The 26,280-nt window shown below is 36.9% G+C and overlaps 1 protein-coding gene across 1 annotated transcript; it reads right to left on the bottom strand.

Annotated features, from left to right (window-relative positions):
- Positions 1 to 2,678: 2,678 nt before the first annotated feature.
- On the bottom strand, positions 2,679 to 25,797 carry LOC104619738 (selenoprotein O-like). Its single transcript, XM_010285727.1, has 19 exons — positions 25,788 to 25,797; positions 24,902 to 25,020; positions 24,530 to 24,658; positions 23,724 to 23,788; positions 23,567 to 23,623; positions 23,369 to 23,467; positions 18,744 to 18,811; positions 17,948 to 18,035; positions 16,030 to 16,099; positions 15,320 to 15,392; positions 14,478 to 14,561; positions 12,391 to 12,520; positions 11,116 to 11,160; positions 10,953 to 11,034; positions 10,781 to 10,873; positions 9,948 to 10,027; positions 9,051 to 9,094; positions 3,121 to 3,200; positions 2,679 to 2,801 (listed from the first exon to the last, which is right to left on the bottom strand). Exons 1-19 carry the CDS (start codon positions 25,795 to 25,797, stop codon positions 2,679 to 2,681), a joined length of 1,539 nt encoding a protein of 512 aa, XP_010284029.1.
- Positions 25,798 to 26,280: the final 483 nt, after the last annotated feature.

Genomic DNA, 26,280 nt, shown 5'->3' with positions numbered 1-26,280 from the left:
AAATAAAAAAAGATCTTCCTTTCCAAGACTGTAAATGAAAGTATTTGTAAAAAATAGAAATTCATCTTTCCACCTCCATCTAACCGATTGCCATATGAAATTGTCTTATTCCTGTAGTATGTACATTACTAGATATAACAGTATTTTAGTCTGAAAAGATCTGAAATTGCAGCATGTTATTTTTAACCTTTCTCTGTACCTCAAATTGAAGCAGTCTCAGCAGCTGTCACCTTCTTTTGGCTCTTATATCATTGATACGGAAGAAGGATCTACTACCTACTACTAAGGATCTACTATCTACTGTATCAGGTAGTACAACTACCTGAAAGGGGGTTGTGGCGACGAGGGTGTTGGCCTCTTCTCCCAAGTAACTAGTGATAGGACAAGAGGAAATGGCTTCAAGTTGCGCCAGGGGAGGTTTAGATTGGATATTAGGAAAAATTTCTTCACTGAGAGGGTGGTCAAGCATTGGAACAGGCTGCCCAGGGAGGTGGTGGAGTCGCCATCTCTGGAAGTGTTCAAGAAACGTGTGGATGTGGCGCTTCAGGACATGGTTTAGGGGACATGGTGGCGCTGGATTAATGGTTGGACTTGATGATCTTGAAGGTCCTTTCCAACCTAGTGTTTCTGTGATACTTCAAGCGACCACTTTTCCATCAGCCCTTAGGACTAGAAAGGTTAAAGTCATGTGGTAAAGTCCACACATAGGGGATCAGCACAGCTGCCCCTCATACCTGTCCTCTGATACAGAAGGGAGGGGAGAGTAGAAATAAACACTTGTTTGATGACCAGCCACGTTTTTTTTTATGTGCCATCTGCTCTTGCATCACTGCTGTGTTTATGTAACATGAAGGAAGAGGCAGCTCCAGAACCCCAGGTGGAAGCCAAGGATTTTAGGGAATGTATCATGAAACACGTTATTAATGCTTACATTGTCATAATAAACCATAATGATTAAAACTTAGAAGTGGAAAGGGAGGTGTTACAAAATGCAGCCCACTGCTGAAGGGCTTCTGCAGACCCCCAGCAGCCCACTCCTTTTACCTGGAGGTGATGCCAGCTCGAACACTAATCCCAATGGTTGCAGCAAAGCACTTACTACCTGCACAAGGAGTGCTAACCCAGGCTGCACTTGTGTTAAACTTCAGCCTGGACTTTCAGAAAACTGTATTTAAATATCTATATTGTGCCTCACATTATGAGGCACAATACTTTTTACATTTGAACAACTGTATGTGTATTTTAACAGTTGTATATCTGAGATAAAACCATCCTGAATAATTGTGTTGATTCTAGTTAAGACATTCAGATATTCTTTTAGTCACTGAAAGATTTCTAATAATACAAATTTTTTTCCACACTAAATATATTTCTAGAAATAGATTTGTGAAGTGCTAATTATACCACTTAATAGCCTCTATTTCAGAATCAAGTGGCACTTGAGAATTTCTAAAACAATCCATTTTGGATTTGGGAATAGATGAGGTAACATCAAGTAGTAACAAAAGCCCCTAAAATAAGTGATTTTTGCTGTAAATTTTCTAGCATAACGTTGGACCTGATTGCTTTTGTATTCATTTTGGCTTAATTATACACTAAGTTTTGTGATGTGGGACTGGAGTATCAAACAAGGATAAATAACAAGATTTTCCTGATTTCAGGTGGGATAATTTTCTTCATACACCAAACATAGTCTCATACTAGCTTTTATGAAGAAAATTAACTATCCCAGCTGAAACCAGGACAAAGACCCAGGACTCAAAATCTCTGTTGCTCAGAAGATTTCTATGTAACAGCTTCAGTTGAATTTTAAATACTTCCCTGCAAGATTTTTGTTAGTCCCTTACAGCATCAGGTGGCTGGATACAAAAGGTATACTGACCTGCCTACATACATAGTGAGATACTTCCAAGAAAGTCCTTTCCCACGTTCAACCAGTGAAAATCTCCTGAGGCTTTATATCCATGCACCAACAATCCTTCCACTACTATCAAAAGATACCCTTTCAAAGAGCAGTGGGCCAGGCTTGATAGGCACCTGACACTGGCAAAGACACCAAAATTTATTTTGGGGCAAGTCACTCCCAAGACAGACATCTTTGCTCACTATTTAACTGGATTTCCTTTAAATCTTCCTTGGCAGATTAATGGGACAAAACAAGGTCAAAAAGAGAAAAGGTGGCAAGGTCTAAGTGTAAGATGATCCTCTGTTCCAATTCTGCAAAAAATGTAAGAACATTTATGTCTTCAGAATACAGTTATATTTGAACAGTGTGTAACACCAACGAGAACATTCATCAATCACTGTATGATTAAAGCTAGCTTAGATGGATTTTAAATTGACCAGACATTAAAACTTACTAAGACCCACCTGATCAGCCATGAATTCTGAGAGATTAAGTTTGGCAGAACTTAAATATTGGGACTCAACGCACAGCTGAATATGAAGGGCAGAGTTATAAACGCCTATATAATTTGCTGATGCAACCATGCACAGTGGTCCATTTCTTTCATCTTTAGACTTTATGAAGTTAGTCAAGACCTTGTCTTAACTAGCAGCGTAGCCGATACCAGTCCACAACGCGTAAGGGAGAGAAGTTCCTGTGGCTTGTTCCATTAATCCTATTTGAAGGCTTGAGCTTCGACCTTGATCATTTTTCTTGCTTGTTCAAATTTCTCTCAGGATGAGCAGCTTACTTTAAGATCCTTGGCCCAAGCTGGGGGGCGCAGGGAGTAGCCTGCTTTCTCTGCAGCCTGCTGTCTCTGAAAAGGATGCTCTAAAATCTGCTGTAGGAGACGAACCTGGAAGCAGTTAAAAAGGGTAAGTTTTTATACAAAATGTTTTCCTGCAAAGCAGGAAAGTTTCTGCCACTTCATATTATGCACACTCCTGGCTCTAGAAACTATTACACACGTTGCTTACTATTATTAGTACCACTATTAATATCTTTGCTACTATTTATGTTATAATTAATATTATTAATAATTTTGATAATATTTTAATAGTAATTAGTATTAGATAGTACAGTGTTGGCCAAAATGTAGTATAGGTTCAAAGTGTCTCATTAACAATTATGCCAATTATTAATAAACACGTCAAGAAAGAAAGAAATAATTTTACCTCTGAGAAGTCATTCAAATTAGCTTTTCGCACTGCTGATTCTGCCATCCAATTCCTAAGTATGTATCTAGGATTCACAGCTGAAACCAAAAGTAAATAATTTTTAAATTTAGTTAGACATATTCAACGGAAGGAAAACACAGTCATTGAAATATGTCATCGAAATCCGCAAGAAGGTTTAATTTGCAGATCAAGGAAAAAAAATGCATAAAAAAAGGAATGAATCAATCTATTTTTATGAGCTGCTAAAAGGATTTTTTTTAAACTTGCACAATCAGTAACGCCAAAGTGCCAAACAAAAATTAAGAGTAGTATAGAACATCACATTGATACACACAGGATGTCCTGTTATGAACACCAGCAGACTTTTCAAATGTGGTGAGTTTATCATGGTTCCTGCTACATTGTTGGAAAGTGTATTTGAATGTTGTCAATACCTTCCTGGGGATCATAAAAATGAACATTATATTACTTAATTTAAAAAGGAATTATTAAGATATTCATTAAAGTATGTACTTAGATATTCCTTCTTCTATACCATATATCAAAAGTTTAACCATAAAAGCCTTTAATGTTGCATTTCAGCTGTATTTTTTGGAAACTACTTTTTCAACTTTCCTTTTCATTTCTTGATGGGGGCTGGGGGAGGTTCCCCAGTTTTTTCGACAACCGTCTGCTGTATCTCTTCTCTGGCGTGTTCCAGGTTAATTGTGTCTAATTAGTGGTAGGGAGATTGTAGGGACATTGAAAATGAAACTGCTGAATTAGGTTGTATAACCTGTATCAGAATTAGGTTGTATAACCTAATACTGATACAGGCTGTATCTTACAGGACGGCCACCAAGAACTCATAAAAGGAGTTCTGTCAAACTGTACGCCAAAGACAATTCTCATAAGCACATGTGGCTTTTATTATCAATTTTTTAGCAAATAATGTCAACACAACTCTTACTTGTGCTCAGCAATTAAAGTCCAGGATTCTACTTCAGAAAGTCTTCCCTTTAATTAATTATCAAAACAATATTACAGATTAATTGTAACAAACATTTCAAGACTGCATGGTAAGTCTTAATTTGACATTGGTCTGCATATTTTCCCAAATTCAGTAGCTGACTATTACATGAAGAGATGAATTAGCGATACCCGAGGCATTTCACCCATGGACTTGAAACCAAAAGCCTGTAATTTATGGATCTACACAAATTTAATCTCTTCCTTCCCTTTCCATTGATGTCCCACTAGGTTTTATATGAATAAAACATCAGTTTTATATAATATATTTCTTTGCAAAGATCCATGTAGTTTTATAAAATATTCTTATAAATACCCTTATGGCATATTTGAAAGAGGGTATTGAAGAAAGCAGAGTATTCATCAAAATCACCATCCGCGATGTCCCTCTACCCAATTCCTCTAATCAATTAGTTATGATGTTATTTTATTTACAAATAACAAATTTTATTAGGAGGGGGATGACCAGAAGCAATATTTTGGATAAATGGATCAAACAATTTATTTCTATGTCCCAATTCACTCCATTCTTGCATCTCTCTACTGCTGCTTCGTCTTGCAAACGTAACTTGTTTATCCTAGCTGACTACCAAGACAACTGATGTTGTTGAGAAAAGTTATGACTGGCTCCTCCTAAGGTTCTGTGGTTAGACAATCGCAAGACTTTATTCATATTTAATAGCTCTCCATACAGAATTAGTGCTTAGTGCAGTGAACAGACTTCTCTGTAATAAGCACTGCTTCTAAAAAGCAGCATTTAACTACCTAACAAACGAGAATTTACTGAAGCTATGTAATCAATGAAACAGCACTTGCATGATTATTTTATGTATCACAATACAATTAAAGTCTTTGTGTTTGGAAGTGAATGATAGCCATTTTAAGCCACAAGATTTGACATACAGTAGCATTACACAAAGGGTCTTAATGTTGCTTAGAAAAGGAAAAAAAAAAATCATGCAATGCTCTAAGGGCTGAGCTCTGACCACTCATGTTCCTGCCAGATGAAAGAAGGTGAAGCTCTCCTACAAAATCAGAACATGGGCTGAAACCAGAAGCATCTCAGGTGGCACTGCCACTCCCTTCTTTATAAAAGCAGCCCAGGTAATAGAACGACTTTCCAGCACAATGTCCTGGTGCTGACTTCCATGAGAATGACGACTAAGGTGCAATCCATCCAGATACAGGCATTTTTCTTTTTCATGTTACTGCTGCTCTGTATGTACTTACATATATTAAACAAAAGTGAATAAATATGACTGGCTATTTGGAACCCTGATAACCTCTACACAGTCATAACAACACCCTGCCCTAACTGCTAAAAAAATAGCGCTTTTCCACTTGGCAAAGTAATTTACTCTGGCCAAGTATTTGATTTAATTCTGTATATGGGTTTTCAGTAGTCAAGTGTGGTAACAATATTAAAATAATATTTAAAAGGTGGAGAAGTTAACATATGACTCATATAAAAATGATAATTCACATTAAAACCATGACTCATATTAGCAGGAGAATATTTGTCCCAGAAATATATTCTTAACAATTGCAAATTGATAAGTTTCACAGTGGCATTTAAAATACCTGTAATTAACACAAGTGACAAGATACTTATGAGAGAATAAGAAAGCCAAATAAGAAAAGGACAAAGCAGAAGAAATTTTGTGCCCTTATGAGCATTTTATGATCTGGTCTACAATTTTTTTAATATGTTTCTTTTATAAAGAAATTATAGACTTGTATGGGTATTTGGATTGTCAAAACTTTTTGATCAACTCCTAAGGAACTATGGTTAGACAGTACAAGATAAAGTGCTAGTCAGGACTAAAAACTAAATGAGAGGAAAAAAAGTAAAGATAATGAATAAGTGATCAACCCGAAATGCTTCAAGGTAATGTACTTTGGAACATGAGATATTTTACCAGACTTACTAATGATGAGGGAAAACTGATGAATAACGAGGTGATAATGGCAATATATTCAAGGTCAGTCAATTGTCTAAAGACAGCAATAAGAAATTTAGTGGGACTTACCAACACATATAAAAATCTAGAGAGCCCTGATAGTTTTGTCTTTAACATGAAATGCTGTGTAAAAATGCACAGTTGACTGAGTCGAGCCAGATTTGTGCTGCAATTTGTACTGACAAGGGACAGCTGTTACAAGAAAATACTTTAAAAAAAGCAATTTTAGGAGAGAGAATCATAGACTAGTTCGGCTTGGAAGGGACCTTTAAAGGTCACCTAGTGCAACACCCCTGCAATGAGCAGGGACATCTTCAACTAGATCACAAGGGGCATCTACGAGAGATATTTAAATGTAAAAGAGAACAACAACAACAAAAAATTGTAAGAAACCTCAGTCATACCGTAATATGGAGAGGCTAGCAAAAATGTAACAAAGTTTGTTTATTTTAAAAGGAAAGTAAGATTTTAAATAAATCAGTAACAAATTAACATCAGTAGTCTGTTAGGAATATCTGCTAGCTCTGCTGTATGAATGACTGGTTATATGGAAGAAAACTAACTTAACGATGAATCTTTGCATAGCAAGTTTCGGACTGCTACCAAAACTGAGACCACTAGCACAAGTGTAGTCCTGGAAGCAAAACCTTTTCCCTGTTTTGTCTGTCTCCTGTACTTACATGATCCTCTGAGATACGTGTACAAAACCACAATGCTGGTTTGTAGAAGATCATCCCCAAAATGAGATACTTTCTGATCTGGAGTAAAAACTCAGAATGTCATAATCTCCTCTAAAAGCAGGTTCCAAAAACAGAATAATAAGAAGTGTGTTGAGACAGTTTTCAGTGTTAATTTTCAGCTGAGGAAAACCGGGGAGCTCAAAACCTCAAAACGGTAGTTGAGCTAAGAGCCTCAGAGTCCCACAGTTGAAACTTCTTAACCCTACCAAAATACAAATAATAAACCAAACCTTTCTTCTTGTAACTGTTTTCATATTAACTTTCTAAAAACACATGTGAAATTGGAAGAAGTGTTCTTAGAAATCAGTGGAGCTTTGGTTAGAAAATGTGGATGCAAACATGAAGGTCCATGTGATGACAATTTGTGCCCTATGCAGTTTTTACTATCTTACTACTGAAACTCTGCCATCTCCTACCATTTTCCTATTAAATCAATTAAAGCTTTTGAGGAAAGTGGCCAGTCAATATCTAACAAAAGAGTACAGCCATTTCTGTTAGAAATGAGAATAAAATACCCTGCAAAGCAGCATAATACTAAAGCATGTTATACCTCATGCAGAATTTGATCAGATCCTCCCATTTCCTTCACTCCCTTTTGTCCAGAGATTTTCAGTTGCTCATTGTCTTTCATAGGCAAATTTCACAAATCTACCACAGCTCACTGCAGATCCAAAAACATTTCTGTCTGAATAATTCTTAGAATTTCTTATCCACTATTTCTGCTGTGAGAAACAGGTAAATGCAATACCTCTACCATTTTGTAACTTGGAGAATTAAAGTACCGTCCTTTCATGACTAGATAGTCCTTTGACAAGTAAGGAGCTTTTTCTCCAGATGCAGAAAAAAAACAGTGGGTGCCTTTCAGAAACCTGAATTCTTTATAACATGTAGAAAGGATTTGGACATATTTGAACACTCAAACCAACCTTAGTCCATTGTGCCAGTACAGGATGCCCACCAGAATCTTTCTTGATGTTATCCAAGGTGCATCACCAGAGAAGAACAATGTTCTTCTGAGCAATGCAAACTGACACATTCACAGACTGCTAAAGGAAGGAAGTACAGATCAAGGAAAAGATGTTGCTTGCCCTCAGGAAAAGCAGATATAGCAGAAGAGGAAGGGCATCTCTCACAAGGAAATCAAATCCTAGGGGGCCTTTCCGGGAGCACCCTGCTTTGCAATGAAGAGTTACAAATTGGGGAGCAGCCAGAGCACGTCCACCATTTCAAGACACTAAGGTGAAGTCCCACTTAAGACAGGACAAGATACAGACAACCATGTTCCCATGGGCCAGTAATTCTTAAGTTCTTAAAGGAAATCAAAAGGAAAAAAAATTAATCAAGTGCACAAGCACCAAAGCATAGAACAAGCTGGAAGCCTGACATCTCCTGAGCCCTCAAAATGGAAATTGTAAAGAAGGGGTTAAAAAAAAAAGAGAAAAAAAGAAATTAAAAAAGGTAAACAACAAATAAGGGAAAGAAAAATAAACAAATAGGTAAATGAGGATTGATATGGAATAGACCATAGCTGGACAGCTGAGTTGGCTTGCTTCAGTGTCTATATTCACATATGCTGTGACACAGGTCAGAGCAGCCCTTGTGGGTACTGGTAGGAAAAGCCTTCTTCATGAGGTTTTCAACACTTGTGATTTCAATCACCCAAAATATGAACGAACATGTGCTCTGTTCTTCAAAACCAGCAGAATCTAGAGAAAAGCAACTTGGACTAGTAGTTGTGGTGCATTTCTGTGGTTTCACTCTCTTAGGCCTCAGTCAACTGGTACAACTACGACTGTATTCACAACAGAAGGTGTTTGGGCCAGACCAACTTCTTCATAAACACAGACAATTAAGGATTTTTTTTAATTTCTTTTTTTTAAGGAGGAAAAAGAGAGGATCCGTAGGGAGGAGAAGCATCTCACTGTAGCCAAGGAACATCTTGATCATTTAGCTTATGTAAAAAATATATATATGTTCACAAGTCGAGCTACACACACGTGGCTAGATTCTAATCAGACGATTGGGTGAGACCAGAGATAGCACAGTGAATGTAGAGTATTACAAGATTTGCAGCAGCATAATGAGAGTTTCTTCTCATCAGAAAAACAGTACATTTTAGTTCTCGTCAAAGGGAAAAAAAACTAACACTGAAGAAACCTATGTAAATAGATAGCTGCCATCTTCAAGCATATGAATTCCTTTGGATCATTTTACTCACTTGTCATTCTTGTTCTTCTCTTGGTGTCTGAATCACCCTTGTTACTATACATGAAAAACAAACCAAAAGAAGAAAAAAGAAAGTGCTAATAGGGTTATGCTTATTTATTTTTAGAAATACTGTATTTAACTTTCATTAAAATCATTAAGTGTTCTGCTTTTGTGTTCATTGGAAGCAGGTATGAACCTCTAAGAGTGATCAGACTTGCAAAAAACCTGCACATTTTCATATAGGTTTTGTATCTTGTATTGATTTTTTTCCCCTAAGAATTGTTATTTACTGACTAAAATTTCTAAGTACCTGATAGGTACTACTTTTCACTACTGTCAGCCATGCATACCATATATCACTATGAAAAACACATTACAAGACAAAAGAATTGGTAGGAAGTTCTAACATGCATGTTAGAAAAGAACAGTGGTTTCCGAACAGTCTGTGTATTCACAACTGTTACACTTCCAACCCCTGTCATCCTAAAGCCATATTATTATGTAGTGAAAAATACATATATTACCAGTAACGAAATGCTATTCACTCATATGTATTTGCAAAGCCTGACTTTCAGATTCTTGGACTGAATCTGTAGGACTGGTATTTTAACAAAAATTATTAACCAAAGAAATCTGATCGGTTGCTCAGTGAAAGACATCAAATACAGACCACTCCTACCCTGTCATTTTTATGTACCTGTGTGTTAAAACACAACTATGGTAGTAATTATTATGGAATCTAACACAATCTAGAACCATAAAGACAAAAAAGGCATATGAAACCATGTTTGGGCCAGTTTGTCAGACCCGCTAAAGATTATGGAAAATCATTGCAGATTAAAGTTGCCTGCTTCTGGCAAATACACACTTGGTGTTATTTTTACAATTGAAACTGCATCAGACTTACCGATTCAATCTCAAAAGGTACATTGTAACCCATTCTGAAAATAACTTGTGTTTACTCAGATCCTGGAGAGCCCAGAACTCCTAAAGAGAAAGAAACAGTTAATGGTGAGTAATCAGAATTTTGTTCCTGTTAAGCCAAAACCAAAGCAAGCAAATGGATATTAAAAGGATGTAAGACAGAAACATGATGACACTTTTTTCTCCCCAGAAATTCTACTAATATCTTTTCCTCTGCATTGAAATTATTTCTTTTTGCTAGCATAATATAAGCCACCTCTGTTACGGCAAATTCTATCTAAATACCTCCAGCACTTCATCCCTATTCTTCCTTGGCTTATTGTCTGACCTATTTTATTCTTTTTTCCAAAATTGTGGAATAAGGAAAATATATTGATAAAGAAAGATAAAGTGTGGAGAAAAAGGGAAACTCAAGGCTACAGGGATGGGAGAAGACTGAGAAGAAAAACAGAATAGAATGGTATGAGAGGAATGGAATAGAGGAGTAGGAGAGGAAGAAGGGAGAGGACACAGAACTTGGAAAAGGCGAACAGAAAAAACAGAGCTTGGTGTTACTGCCTCTAGTGTTGCACAACTACCACAAACTAGGTTTCCCTGGCTGACTACACTGAGCTAACAGCTGCTTCATGTTGCTCGGTTGAGAGAAAGTAGCCAAAGCTCACAGATGAACTGAGAATTTCAGAGAAAGAACAGATGAGAAAAACATGGACACAGATAAAAGCAGGTAAAAAGCAGATACACAAGAAAAAAAATGTGCAGAAGTTGCTCATTTTATATTAAGTATTCCTAAAATTGGGTGCTTGTGTTAATTAGTACCTCAGGAATATGGAGTTCCTTTAACTGGTCTTCAGTAATTTCACTGAGCTGTCGAAATGTCATTGTAAAATCAGCCTTTGTATCTTCCATAAGCTAGTGAAAAAAGATACTTCTATCACAGTTTTGAAAGAAGAGGGTATTGGTCCAACAAAAATTAGCAAAGCAAACTTACTTTTAGGAGGAAAGCAATCAAATAGTTATCATCCTCATTCTCCCCAAGAAGACCCAATTTTCTTTTGAATAGTTCTGTGAAACTGAAAATAGTAACAAAGTAAGGAAATTGTCACATAACATAATTTATAGTATTGTGACTACGAGGTTCTGGAACTGCATACCAGATGTAGTAAAGCTCACCATATCCCTCCAAAATCTGGGAAGCTCTGCAAAAACAAAAGAAATGTCAAATTCTATGGAACTACAACACTACTGTGGGTACAATCCTACCGTACACTGAACAAGGAAAACTTCTTCTGTCTGATATCTCACAAACATTGATATTCTGAATCAGCTAGGATCTGTAGCGGGGAAAATGTTTTAACAGACTTCAAATACATAAATAGCTGCTGCAAAGAAGAAAAATACAATGTTCTTCCTTTTCAGTAAGAAGTCATGAGTTTAAACCACAGAAAGGAAGATTCATATTAGGAATCTTCAAAATAGGATATTAAAATACTACCTTACTACTTCAGGAGGATGTATGGTTTTCATAAGTAAACATCTCAAAGAACAAGCTAGACAAACTTAGAATAGAAAACTACAGGCAAAGGTCCTACCTTTGAGGAGAATGCACCATACAGCATCTAGGACCACCTTCCAGTCATATTTTCACAGAATCACAGAATCACTAAGGTTGGAAAGGACCTTCAAGATCATCAAGTCCAACCATTAATCCAGCAGCACCATGTCCCCTAAACCATGTCCTGAAGTGCCACATTCACACGTTTTTTGAACACTTCCAGAGATGGCGACTCCACCACCTCCCTGGGCAGCCTGTTCCAATGCCTGACCACCCTCTCAGTGAAGAAATTTTTCCTAATATCCAATCTAAACCTCCCCTGGCACAACTTGAGGCCATTTCCTCTCGTCCTATCGCTGGTTACTTGGGAGAAGAGGCCAACACCCTCGTCGCCACAACCCCCTTTCAGGTAGTTGTAGAGAGCGATAAGGTCTCCCCTCAGCATCCTCTTCTCCAAACTAAACAACCCCAGTTCCCTCAGCCGCTCCCCATAAGACTTGTGCTCCAGACCCCTCACCAGCTTCACTGCCCTTCTCTGGACACACTCCAGCACCTCAGCATCCTTCTTGTAGTGAGGGGCCCAAAACTGAACACAGGATTCAAGGTGCAGCCTCACCAGTGCCAAGTACAGGGGCACGATCACTTCCCTAAGTGATTTTTGCTAAGTGATAAATTTTGCTATTATTTATGACCAATGAAAATCTTTCTTCCGTCCCTCCACCTTATTCTGGCCAGTAATCAATTGAGATCAATTTCCACTTAGAAAAAAAAGATTTTAAAAGCTAATCCCTTTCTTTCCTATGCATATGGTGATTAGAGGGTCTCCCATCTCACTAGTTCTTTTAAGTGTTAAGATAGTTTAAGGATTACTTACAGCTGCTTTTGCCTGGGATCCAATAAAGGTTTTAAAGCTTGTAACAGCTTGCTCAGATTAAACAGCCCAACATTTGCCTGATTTCCTATTTTATACCTCCTTTCATCATCAGATGTGTTTGGAACAAAATCTGTTTCAAACAAAACATTACTTTTCCACAACAGAGTAATTACAATAAATAATCAATGTCAAAATATTGAACTGCATTCATTTTTATACTTGCACAGCAAACTAATAAAAGCCCTAAAGTTTCTAAATATTTAAAATCAGATCACAAGGATACTTATTTACAGTGAATTAACTCAAGATCTATTATTTGCAAATCTAAGTAATATATCTTTCACAGATGAGTTCCCATATGTCATAAGTGACATTTTCCTCCTTGAAGATACAAAATAAATTCAGATGTTTAAACAGAAAAAGACCACTTTTACGCTAAAACCAATGTCTTATTCAATGTTTTTACTACATATAGCACTACTATTTAGCACACAGACTAAGCAAACAACTACAACCAGATTCAGGATTTATTTCAGTTGTACAAGCAAGCCTTATGTATTCACATAAAAGTCAGGGCTAACATGTTCCAGTATGCAAATCCATTATTTGGAGATAATAAATATCTGCTATGCAAATTACAGGTAAAATGTATGCACATCTACAGCACCAGCCTCTGAATGGATGCAGTATGAACCCCTTGCTCAGGTGAAATGCAGATAAGCTGATCAATGCACACAGCATTGCCTGAGTCCTCGGAGGACATTTGTTACAAACGGAGCATTAAGGAGGGGACTTGTGACACATCTGTCAGATCTGGTGATTGGTTCAAATCTGAATTTTAACTCTGAAGCATTTCATCTGGTTCTAGGGTGTACTCACTCTGGCTGTGACGGAGTTAATTTTCTTCATAGCAGCCCGCATGATGTTGTGTTTCAGGCTGACAGTGTTGGTAACACACCAATGTTTTAGCTATTGCTAAGCAATGCTTGCACAGCATCAAGGCCTTCTCTGTTCTCACTCTGCAACCCCAGCAGGTTTGGGCAATGGGATAGGAGAGGACACGGCTGGGACAGCTGACACTGACCCCAACTGACTAGAGGGGTGTTCCATACTATATAGCGTCATACTCAGCAATAGAAACTGGGGGTAGTTTTTCCAAGGCAGTTGTTGCTTGGGGACTGACTGGGCATTAGTCTGCTGGTGGAAGGTGGTGAGTGATTGCCTTTGCATCACTGGTTGGTGTCATGTCCCCCCCCATCTTTTTTTTTCCCCCCCCTTCAGTTATTCAACTGTCTTTATCTTGACCCATGGGCTTTTTCTCATCTTTGCTCTTCCAAATCTCTCCTTCAACCCGCAGCAGTGGGGAGTGAATGAGTGGCTGGTGGGTCCTTAATTGCTGGCTGGGGTCAACCCACCATATCGAGAAAGCTCTAAAACCCCAAAAGCCCTGTTTTTTCAATACAACAGAAACAATATGTCATTTATTCTCATGAGATTTCCTTAATTGGAGGCTGCAGTTTCATGAAAACAGATAGCGAGATAACCACTGCTGATTCTGAAGCTGACTCAGACACAACCTCCAAACAACAATCTAATAATACGCATTTATGTACATTCTGGACCTATATCTATCAATCCCAGACTGACTGAGTTCATACCTTCAAAGAAAGGGTAGGTTTGATTTGTTTTCTTCCAACGTATAATTAGCTGCTCTGACTATAAAGCTAGAGCATGATGCATACAAAGTTACTGTATATCACTTTTGCTTTTGGCTGCTTACAGCAATATGCAATTTTTAGTTTTCTAGGTTTCTGTTGTAGCATCTATTCAACTGATGAAGTTCAACTGGGTTTAATAGCAGTATTTCATTAAGATGACTTGTAGTACGTGAAATGCAATCTGTATAGTGTATCATAAAACTGCCCTCTGATAAAATCTTTTTCCCTAAAACTCTTCAATCAATACACATACTTGGGATTTTTCTGTTAGTAATGTTAGGAGTTCCCATGCACACAGAAATTACATATAAATATTAACTTAATATAAATAAGTAAAAAATTGTATTTAAAAACAGGTGCTACACTCACTTGGATCATAGGAGTCCATAAATCCAAATGGACCATAATCTATTGTTATGGATAATAAACTGAAGTTATCTGTATTGCACACACCTACAATTAAACAGCAGGGAGAAACAAAAGTAAAAATTTCACCTGAACTCTGTAGTGTCTCGAAAATTTGCTGTGAAATAGATCCACTGAATCTAGAGAACTTTGTAGCAGTTGCCTTTTAGAAATCAGGCTCTGGAAAATAAACTTGTCTCTCTCATTCTTGACCTGGCATGCATTTTAAGTATGAAAATGAGAAACTGTTTGCTACGTTATCTTGCATCTGGTTTCTATACCTAGGTGGCACTGTTTCCTTTTCCTTTCAGTGCTACACGGCATTGAAAGAAACAACATCCTGCAAATTCGTCATTAGCTGCTGCTTTGCAAGGTGACTGGCTGCTGTATTAGCAAGACAATGCTATTTTATTTTTCATAACATAAATCTGAAACAAATGTGAACAGCACTCTATCCTATACACTATAAGAGGTCAGGTTTTCATGTAGATGCATCAAATACAGAGCAATTAAACTTATATACGACATCTACACATGGTCTTTGTCCATCAGACTACCACAACAATTCTGAGAATTCTTGCTCCCATATTCTTGCTTCCGTTAGATACAGTCATGCTTTGAAAGATCAGACAGTGCTCCTAACTCTGTTACGAAAACACTTGTATATTAATGCATAACAGATACTGCTGTAGGCAAAGAACATCAGAAAAACTGAAAAATCTTATTCTGACAAATAAAAGCCATCTTTAAGTATATGGCTATAAAGAGTCACTCCTGTAAAGCCAATGCCATCTACTGCAGCTTACCATGTGCAAACCCCACAGACATCCACAATGCAATCAGATTTGCAGTCTCTGATACGACTGTAGAGAAAAACTCCTAAAATCAAATACAAATTTTACTTCAAGTTCTCTGAATCAAAAATATGGAATACAAGAAATAACATAAACATTTTATTCACTTTAAAAATATGCCATACATTCTATTTTTAAATTTATATCTCTGTCTGTCAGGAATTTTCATTCACATTCTAAATGATGTGACTACATAATAATCTTATCCAGCAAAGACTATAGTTAAATAAGTACATACGGATGCCCTAAAAGAGATCTAAAAGTCAAAAAAAGAAACAAAGACACTATGTATACGTGTATATATACTAGTATATACTATACATACTGCATTTATACTAGAAAAAGTATAATTCATCACTTCATGACCACTGCTTATTTAAAATCTGAGCAGTAAGAGAACAAAAGATAACAGAAAGTGGAAGCTTACTAATAAACATTTCCATAATGAAAAGTAGTGAAGAATGTTCATATTTGACTTTGAGAAAAAAAAAAAATTCAAGAAGCAAGTTTTTACTGAAAAGAATTAACAAACTTTTTCTAATAAAACCTGGAAGCTTACTTCAAATTTTAAAATCTTTTAAAACTTGAAACTTTGAAAAGCTTCATATAATTTTTGTTCACATGCTTGTGGAAAATAAAAATAACTTTTTTAAAAGACTTACCAGATATCTATTTGAATCATTCATGGCTATTGATGGAAAATGTTCCTGGATGATAAAGTCTAGCAATCTTCTGTAACAGGAGAGGCAGAATTCTTTAAACAAAACTGGTACTTCTAGAACTGATCATTCAAAATTCTATTTTCAAACAGCTAACTGCTCATCTACAGCTTGCTGCAACCAGTTATTAGAAAACTCAATCTATTTACTCCAACGAGTCTTGGATTAAGCCCTTCCAAATGCTTAGGCATAACACCTAAGGTTCCAGTCATAAATACGACTGGAGACTGCCACGTAGAGTTAGAATTATTTCTGTGTTTTAAACTTCCAGAGCACACCAGGATCTGGTTTTGCATGCAGTAATATCAATTTTTGGGGGAAAAAAAAGTTCATATATCCAAAAAAAAAGTACATGATTACAATTCTACATCAGAATTCTCACAAAGAAAATTTTATGGCTGAATTCTTACAAAGTAGGGTTACTTGCCACAGTAACTGACCATTCCCCAAAAATGATGCTGTATAGAACTACAAGACAAGCTCAGGAAAGTGGGATACATGCATTAAAAATTGCAATGCCTGTCAGATGCATATCTTTGCAGATCTAAAGCTTTATAGTAGAGCAGCTGGCATTTCATACATTTAGGAGCTCCGTGTAGGACCCTCTTGTGGTCAGAGCCAGCCAGGGCCACTGGCACAGGAAGCTGTAAGCACCTACACGTGGGGTAGGCAGCCTGGGCCAGGGTTAGACCTGGGCAAGGGTTGGTGAGCTGTGCACACAAATATCTAGATTTTTACCTTCTGGTAAAAATCAGGTTGTTGGAGCAAATCACTGAACTCTCCTCAAACTGTGATGATTTTATCAGAGTACCTAGTAACCTGACCTTTAGAAGGGTGTCCAACCTATTGCCTCTGAATTTTAGCTGGTTGCTCCATGACAACTTCTTTCAGGGGGATCTTCTCGAGGAGGAAGCACAGTCACTCACGCTAGCCTTGGCCTGCTCTTGGCTATTCTTTCTGTGGCTCCCTCCAAAACAGGCAGGAAGGAGTCGTCTATTTTGCGTGAGTACAAGTGATCTTTACATGCTCCTTAAATTCAATGGGTCACAAATACTTTAACCAAAAAAAACCCAAAGCAAACTTCAAATCGGTTCCTTAATTCACTCTTTCAGTTTTAGAGCTAAAATCTGCTGTGAGATTTTTTTTTTTAAAAAAAGGAAAGACAGCATAGAGTGATGCGGGAAGTTAAATGGAATTATCGGTTACTGCAATGTACAACTGCTACTATGGGCTCTTGTTCGTTTTTCAGCACCCCAGAACAACTTCTATTGCTCCTGAGGAGAAATTAAGCAACTTTTAAATATTTACGGTAGCTCTAAAAATTTGTCATGCTAACTGCTTGACACACAAATTAATATTGCTAAGAAGCTTAAAAAACATGCAATAATTTCTTACCTAGTACATTTCTCTGGTTCTGAATGTTTCTGGAGAACATACTTTATACAACATACTTATCCTAGTGATTTATTTCATATTTCTGTTAGCTTCATAGACAACTATGAGAAATGTAGGAACTTACACTTTAAATTTACGAATCTTTCCAAAACAAACAACTGTTCCCTAGTGCTCCGTTACCAGAACTATTTCAGCTATAAAACCTTTCTGATTTTGTAATATCCAGGCTTTCAAAAACATCTAAGGGATTTTGCCCTTATGAGGCAAGACCTTTTGTATGCTTGTATAAAAATAGCAGGTTATCGTTCTAAATTAGGCAACCTTCCTTTTTAAGTAATATATGTCTAAATTCCAACTGTACACATGCATTAAAATATATATTTGATTGTTAAGAAAATACAGTTATGATGTTATAATATAGCTATTAATAAGATTAATATAGTTATGATGAAGATTAAATTCAAACCTTTGTAAGTCCAGTTCCCCAGAATGAGCTAAGATTTCTAAGGATCCTATACGGAACCATGATTTGGCAAGACGTAGCACTATTGCACCTTAAATATAGACACGTGTTTAAATGTAAACAGAGTATCAGCAAAATGAAGTAGTTCCATAACAAAAGCCTTCATGTGTTGTTTCTATAGATGCAGAATTTATATATACATAGTTAAACTGGTATTTTTGTAATTATGCTCAATGCATAACAGATGAACATATATAATATTACTTTACTACACATACATTTTAATGATAAAGCTTAATTTGTTATACCAGCAAATACAGGCAAAATTCCAGTACTGCATTAATACTAGAATTACTCCAGAGATGCTAGCAACAAAGAAAGAAAGAACACAAATAGATTTTTCCCCACATTGTGCCATCCCACTCTTTTTCAGAGCAGGTGTAGATGATGTAGCAATGGCACAGCCACAGCAGTGTTCCCACTGTCCTAGTATTGCTATCGGAACAATGGAAAATTTCCCTAGTTTTCAGTATCATTTTTGTAATGGCAAGCAAAAATAAAAACCATACCCCTACAACACATATGCCAAAAATCATAGTAGACCTGTTCACAGAGCTTCATTTCTTTAACTAAGGTATGTTTCAGACTGATTTTCTCAGAAAAGGTTTTGTATCTTAATAAATGAAATGAAGCTAATTTAGTACTTTTTATTACACATATATGACATACAAAAATTCATTTTGCAATGGAGAATTAAGTTACAGTGTTGCAACATATTAACTTGAAATGTGTTCATTACCTCTTTCTTTCTTAATATTTCCATTGTAAAACTGGTCTCTCCACACATCATCTTCACTTACAACTAAGCTGTAACAAACAAGAAATGAACATTAAAAAGTTATCTCAGGAAAAATAATTTACAATGACGACGAAGTCGTATTTTATATAACTTTATACCTTTCATAAAAAGGAAGATCTTTTTGCTGGCATAGCTTTGTATTTACAAATGACACAAGCAAACAATAAGCCAAGGCTTATCAAGGTTCATTAGCAAGATGCATTTGTTTTGTATTTATACAGAGTTGTCCAATCTCCATTACTTACACTGTTCTTGGGGAGGGGGTTGCATTCAAAAAAGTACTGCATTAATTTGGAATCTTAGTGACTGATTAGTGTGATGATAATTTTAAATAAGTCACAATTTCCCCAAGGATAACAGTGAAATTAGGACAGAGAAATTAGAAACCAAATTGTTGCATCAGATGGAGGTTGCCCTTTACGTGAGCCAAAACTGGTGTCTCAGGAACTTTGGGGACAGATCTGGGACCCCCAGCAATCAGAAACTCTTCAAATAGTATCAACACACACAAAAGGCCTAATATTGATGTACTTTATGATTACCCCTTTCTTCTTCACTGCTACTTGTACTTGGATTTTAAAAAAAAATCTCTCCCTTTCATTTGCCTTAAAATTCTGCACATCCTAAAAATTTTCATGTTTATCCAAATGTTGAGATTTGTGAGTGCTTGGAACAACTTTGCTTGCTCTAAAGTATTTCACAATTTACATTCACTTTATGAATTAAAATATGTAATTTCACTGTATTTTCTGTTATATCAGGAAAAGTAAAATGGAATCAATCCTCACAAACTATGCACGGACATCATATTCCCCTAAGGTTAACGTGCAGGAAGTTTTCTCTCCAAAGCAACTGGTATTACACTGACAATCCAGCAGAAGTAATGCTTGGTGCTATCTTCTGAAAGAGGTGTTTGTCCCTGCAGTAGGTACAGAAGAGTTCTTGCTGTTCAAGAGTGTAGCAGCAGGAAAATTTAGCTCATTTTATATAATACTTCTTTATCTTTGCTTGCTGATAACTGGAAAACATGCTTCTATTCAGGACAGACATGGACATGCTGGAGCAGGTCCAGAGAAGGGCCACAAAGATGACCAGAGGAATGGAACACCTCTCCAATGTGGACAGGCTGAGAAAGATGGGGTTGTTCAGCCTGGAGAAGAGAAGGCTCTGGGGAGACCCTACTGCAGCCTTCCAGTACTTCAAGGGGGCTTATAAGAAAGATGGGGACAGACATTTTAGCGGGACCTGTAGCAATAGGGCAAGGGGTAATGGTTTGAAATTAAAAGAGGGTAGATTTCAACTAGGTCTAAGGAAGAAAATTTTCACGATGAGCGTGGTGAAACACTGGCACAGGTTGACCAGAGAGGTGGTAGATGCCCCATCCCTGGAAACATCCAAGACATTCCAGGTCACGTTGGACGGGGCTCTGAGCAACTTGGTCTAGTTGAAGGTGTCCCTACTCATTGCAGGGGGGTTGGACTAGATGACCTTTAAAGGTCCCTTCCAACCCAAATGGTTTTCTATGATGCTATGATTCAAAACAGTTAGGTAGCATGCTATTTGAAATTTAATGCAGCTACTTACATAGCTGCTATCTATTAGATAGTTGAAGACTGCACAGAAGACAGAACCAAGCCTCCTTTGGAGGTACACAGAAAAGGACAAGAAGCAAACCTAATACTCCATTCATAAATTTGACTGAAGACAGTCACAGAGTTAAAACAACTCCCAAGTGTTAAATTTTGAGAGTACACTAGATTCTGGTTCTACATACTTTAGCATCAAAATTTTAGAAAGAATTTAGTTGGACCAAAAATGTGGGGTATGCATATAAACATAAATATGTACAAAAAATCATGAAAAGGAATGATTTGTCTGAAGTCTTACACAGTGCAGTTGCTTGCAACAGTAACTGTACCTTTGAAACTAAATTGTTATTATTATATTTGGCATTTTGGAAGGTATCTAATAGCTATGCAAACTGAATGTTCTCTGTTAACTGCAAAGAACAGGCAGTGAAATGTTCCAGAAGGAGGGAAAAAGTATCTAGAAATCAATCTGCTCCCGTTACTGGAGCTGTACTGATAAAAGCAACATTAGGAATTTTTTTTCAAAAAAGACTCTTTTGGAAATAATCATATATGAATGGTATGTCTGTAGGATTAAGTACAAAAAGTGCTGACATAAATGAGATGGAAGAAGAAAATCTTAATCCTGCAAGAAAAACAAACATTTTCAAAATCAGGGAATGAACCCCAGACACTAACAAAATGTTGTGGGCATCAGAACACTAGATGACGAGTCAGAAAAATGCTACTAAATTTTACTGTTTTCAATAGACCTCTGTCAGAAGGGTTGTTTCTCTTTGACTATGTAACTCAGCAGGCTCTCTGTAAAACTCCTGCAGAATAACAGCACTTCTCATTACTGACAAAAAATCAGGGGGCATCAACATTTGGTTAGCTACTAATACAAGTCAATGGACATGCAACACTTAAGAGCCAGATAACCGAGCAACCACATAAAGATACCTACATTCCCACTATAAAAATAGTTTTCAAATGGTTCCTGTAAGTACCATTACTTCAGAGATGGCAGCAGGAGACCAAACGTGCACTCAACCACAGGAACAGAGCACTGAAATTGCTCTTGCACCAGAGAAGCTGGAAGAGCACTCACAGAAGGATGGACGGATTATATCCCTCCCTACCCCTGGCTCTAGTTTAAGGGCTGCACTTTGCAATCCCAAGTGCTGTGCTTGCTGTTTTGCATGAACATCAAGACCTGTGCAAGTAAGGGCCACTCTGAAAACTACACATATTGGCTCACTTTTTTGACCTTATGTATAACACTGCTCACTGGTAGTCCTAGTACATGACTAAAATGGTACCATGGGAAGAAGTGTTCTTTATCTGGCAGTACAGTCATAAACTGTAGCACCCCATTGGGAACACAGTACTTAAAATTAATAGAGCAAACCAACCTGCTGGGTGTTCTGGGATAAGCCGTAAGGCTTTTCCCCACACTTCTGCCAAGACTTGACAAGATGTCTGTAAGTGCATCCCACCAGCCTCAGTACAACAGCTCCCCATTGGGAAGAATATGGATATCAGCTGGGGTTTTTCCAAATGAAGTCTTGCAAACAGTCTGGAGAGTTTGTACAGCAGTTAAAGACAGCCAGGCATTTAACCAATTTGCCAGCAGAGAACTGAAGCACACTATGTACTCAATAGAATCTGTGCACAGTTAAGGAGTAATTTTCATACTGTTTTTTGCACTGAACAATTTGTTGACATGACAGCAAAAAAATTCCTGCTGATATTCAGACAGATTTGAAGTTTTGCATTAATGCCAACAGCAAAGGGTCTCAAAGTGAAGTCAGTGAATAAACGATCAAAAATGTCATTTACAAACACTGCACTTCAACAGAGCAAATGTGTTAGAATTAATGCTAGAGAGATTTGCAGACACTTTGCAAATACAGACACCTAACCATGTGGCAGCTGAGTACAGGCCTTTTCTGCAGAATATTTACTCTCTTTAAAGGCTGAAATGCTGGAGTACAGACATGAGACTACTTGGAACACAAAATGAACTTGACATTTTAAACACGATCATCTGAAAAACTCAGTCTACTTAATTCTGAGAAAATCATCCCAATGAGTGAATGTATTAGTCATCTTTGGTTCAAACAGAATTAGTTTTAAATTACTTTTTTATGAAATTTCCCTTTCTGCTCAAGGGGTGCTTGCACAAATAAGGAATTTGGAGCAATCACCTACATTCAGTACTACCTCCAATATGAACATCTATTAATCTGACAATTTTTCCTACCAATCTTAAAATTTGCAACTAGGTGACTATGACAATACAGAATAGCCACTTTCAACATTTTCCTACTTGACCTGATTCTAGCAAAATTCATCCAAATGCTTAACTTTAGTGTAACAAAAAACTCACTTATTAACCATGTAAAATGTATTAATAGACTCATTGATTATCCACATACACTAAAAGTATTATTATTATTTACAGGGCAGGAATCTAGTCCTGCTGTTTTTGCAAGTCTTTTGGTGAGCAACAAGGGAGAGAACAATTTTATTTTTTTTTAAGAGAAGAAACTCTTGATTGCAGTATCATAAAAGCCGGCAAGGGGAGTTAGTGTCAGATATAATCACTCAATCTAACTTCCACTTTTTACTTTCTTTACAAAATGAACCAGATTTCAAATTAAGGTAATTCAGTTAAGACAGTCTTACAAGTGAAGAACAGCTGTTCACCACAAGACACAGACAGTCCACAGTACCGTATTTAAAAAAAGTAGTACTTTAAAGCATACCAAAGACAAAAGTGAATGGATTAATTGATAGAGGTCATTATTACTGAAAAGTTTTATCAAAAAGATCTACAAAACTGGAGGGATATATTTTGTTCTGATTGCATACATATGAAAAGAAAGATCTATCCTCTTGCAAGCTAACTGTCCTTCTTTATTGCTGCTCAGTGAAACTCAGTCACAAAATTACCAGTAAATTAGGATGCTGTGAAAAAGAAAAGAAAAATACCTAGCAGCTCTGCTTGTAGGAATTCCAAGATAGTACATGGCCTCACTACACAAAAATTCTCGCACAGAAGAGCGAAGCACAGCTCTTCCATCGCCATTCCTATGGAGAACAGACAAATAAGGAATAGGTCATAAAATCAAACCAAATTTCAAAAAGAAAACATCCAGTTTTGGTGTACATGGATTAACGGCAACTCACCTGGAGTATGGGGTCTTTCCTGATCCTTTTAACTGTAATTCCCACCTCTCACCATGCCTGCAAAAATACCATTAACATTTCTAACAGTGCACCTCGGGCTAAATAGATCAGCTAAACAGAATACAGAGTTGAAGCAGTCACTTAAAAAATGTCACACCTGTTTGTATATATTCCGATCAAGTGGGCTCTTCCATCACCCAGCTGACCTGCCCAGCTACCAAACTGACAAAAATGAAAATCAAGTTATTTTCTTCTATCATTTATAGCAGTTATACTTGAAACAGTACAAATTACCCATAGGTTCTCTGTGATCTACACAATCCGATGACACATTTGCTCAGGCTGTCATTAAGATATTGATCCCTAAAGCTGTATTTCCACACTCAACATCAACAATGAATCAGAAAACCACAGAAAAAGAGTAACACCAGCAATCCCCACTTTTTTTATCTACCTTCCAGCTATGACACCAAAGCTACAGCCCTGTCTCTTTTGTATAATGAACCTTTAATCTTACACAGCTTGTAATTTTTTTTTTAATTGGAAATTACAAATCAAATTCTACCATTCTTTTCCATGAATAATCATACCTACTTCAATGAAACTTAACTCTTAGTAACCACAGTATTGCAGTGAGGATCTATCCTTCTTCAGTCCTCTGAGCTGATAATACCTACAATGAATCACAGCGTGTCAGGCTGCAGGTGTGCTAAGCAGACTCCGCAGCTAACCGAAGTTAAAAGATTAATTTGCCTCTGGCATAAACAGAAGCAGACATGGTACCATGAAAGAATATTATAGTTCTCCTCCATTTGCAGCCCTTTATGAAGAACATATCTGCAATCAAAATGTTCATACACTTACAGGCATATACTTAAATAATTACAGGTATTATTATTAATTTCATAATTCACATGAAAAGACCGACATAATTCCACCTGGAAGAATGAGTGCCATAGTTACCTGATGACCCCCATACCTATGGGCCAATGGAACAGACCCAAGTATCACTTTCCCACCACTGACAAACTGAAGAAAATCAGATGTTTCTTTGACAGATATATCAAGATCCAAAATATTTTCAAGAACTTCCTGGAGAAAAAAATAATACAGGTGGTACTTGAATATGATCAAATTTTCAGTGGTAATGACTGTGTTTTCTTTACAGATTTCATTATTAAAAGATATCTCACATGTTTTAAGTGTTCTATTTGTTTAAAGTATAGATTGATAAGATGATTTCACAATAAATAGCATAGGAATATTAAAATATATTTTAGTATGTGTATTTACAATCTCTATTAACTAGAGAGGAACAAAAAAATAATAGCCAACCTTTGAAACAGCTACAAGACGAACTCTAGATTTAAAAGGTGTAGGATAGACAATTGAAAAAATGCAGTTTCTCACATTACGGACATAATTTTCCTGGATCACATCAATTGGAAAAGGATCTGTAAACATGAAACACACACAATATGTTTTGAAAAAAAAATCATATTATTCTTAATATTTTTCCTCTTAAATCCAATCAAAATACTTCAGAAAGAATTAAAACCCGACTCTTTACCACAATGTATATTAAGCTTGCATGAAAAGCAAGCCCAAATAAATTCAGGATTGTAGTATGTGGGGGATTTTTGAAAAGAAGGATTGAATTCTGCAGTTAAAGAAACTTTGTAGGGCATGCTAGTTTTAAGATCTAAAACATATTTCAGCATAGATTCAATAAAGTGTGATTAGAACAGTCTCAGGGTGGTTTTATATTGCGCTCAATTACATGGAACCCTGAAAGATCTTTGCACGAGGTAGAAAAGTTCAGCTACCCTCTCAGCTGAGTGATGTAGTGCAACAGGTTAAGTCACTGTACACCTGTCACTGCGGTATATAGTCCATATGCAGTGATGATCACCAAGTAACCTAAGAAACCAGCTTGAAGTCTTCTCTAGAAAAACAAAGGGTCAGAAGATGCAGTTCTTGCTGTAGCATAACATACGTACTCAAAAGATGGAGCTTCATTCTTCCTTCAGACCTACTCTGCACCCTGATCCACAGTAATGGAGGACAAATATTATTTTAAAACACTGGATTAATGCTGTGTCTTTCAACATCTTTATGGATTTTTGCTTGCAACGGTCTTATGATTCCATATTAATTATCACAGTATCTCAGTCACCATTTTGCAAAAATTGTAAGTTAGTTAGTATCTCTGGAGACTTACTGTTAGCCATGTTTCTCAATACCTCTAATGACAAATCCTGTTACAGCCAGCTGCCACAAGATTTGTCACAAATTATTATTTCTTAACACTCGCAAGTAATTGTATCACCCGAAGAACTTATTTTTGTAATGTTACCATATAAATTATCTTTATTATTACAGGCAATTCCGTGCGCCCGAGAGCTTTATGCACTTCTAATCAGGCGTCAGGTTATCAATTTTGCATTAACACGTAATTGCAACTCACACGTCTCTCCATTATGATAAAATGTTTAAAAAAAAAAAGAAAAAAAAAGCTCCTTATGGTCAATCTAGCTTTAATTTTAAAAGTAGTAAGTATTTGACTATGTATATAAGGTTTTCACTTAGTTATTGCTTTGGCAGCTGCTACAGCCCACCAAGCAAACGCGCCCGGGGGGAGCAGCACAGCGCAGGCCGTACCTCGGAGGCTGTCGGAGGAGAGGGGCCATGCGCAGAGGTCAGTCGCCCCCCGC

The sequence above is a fragment of the Phaethon lepturus genome, unplaced genomic scaffold (genome assembly GCF_000687285.1).
Source record: "Phaethon lepturus isolate BGI_N335 unplaced genomic scaffold, ASM68728v1 scaffold994, whole genome shotgun sequence".
NCBI lineage: Eukaryota > Metazoa > Chordata > Aves > Phaethontiformes > Phaethontidae > Phaethon > Phaethon lepturus.
Note: the sequence above shows the minus strand (reverse complement) of the source record. Positions and strands in the feature narration are given on the sequence as shown.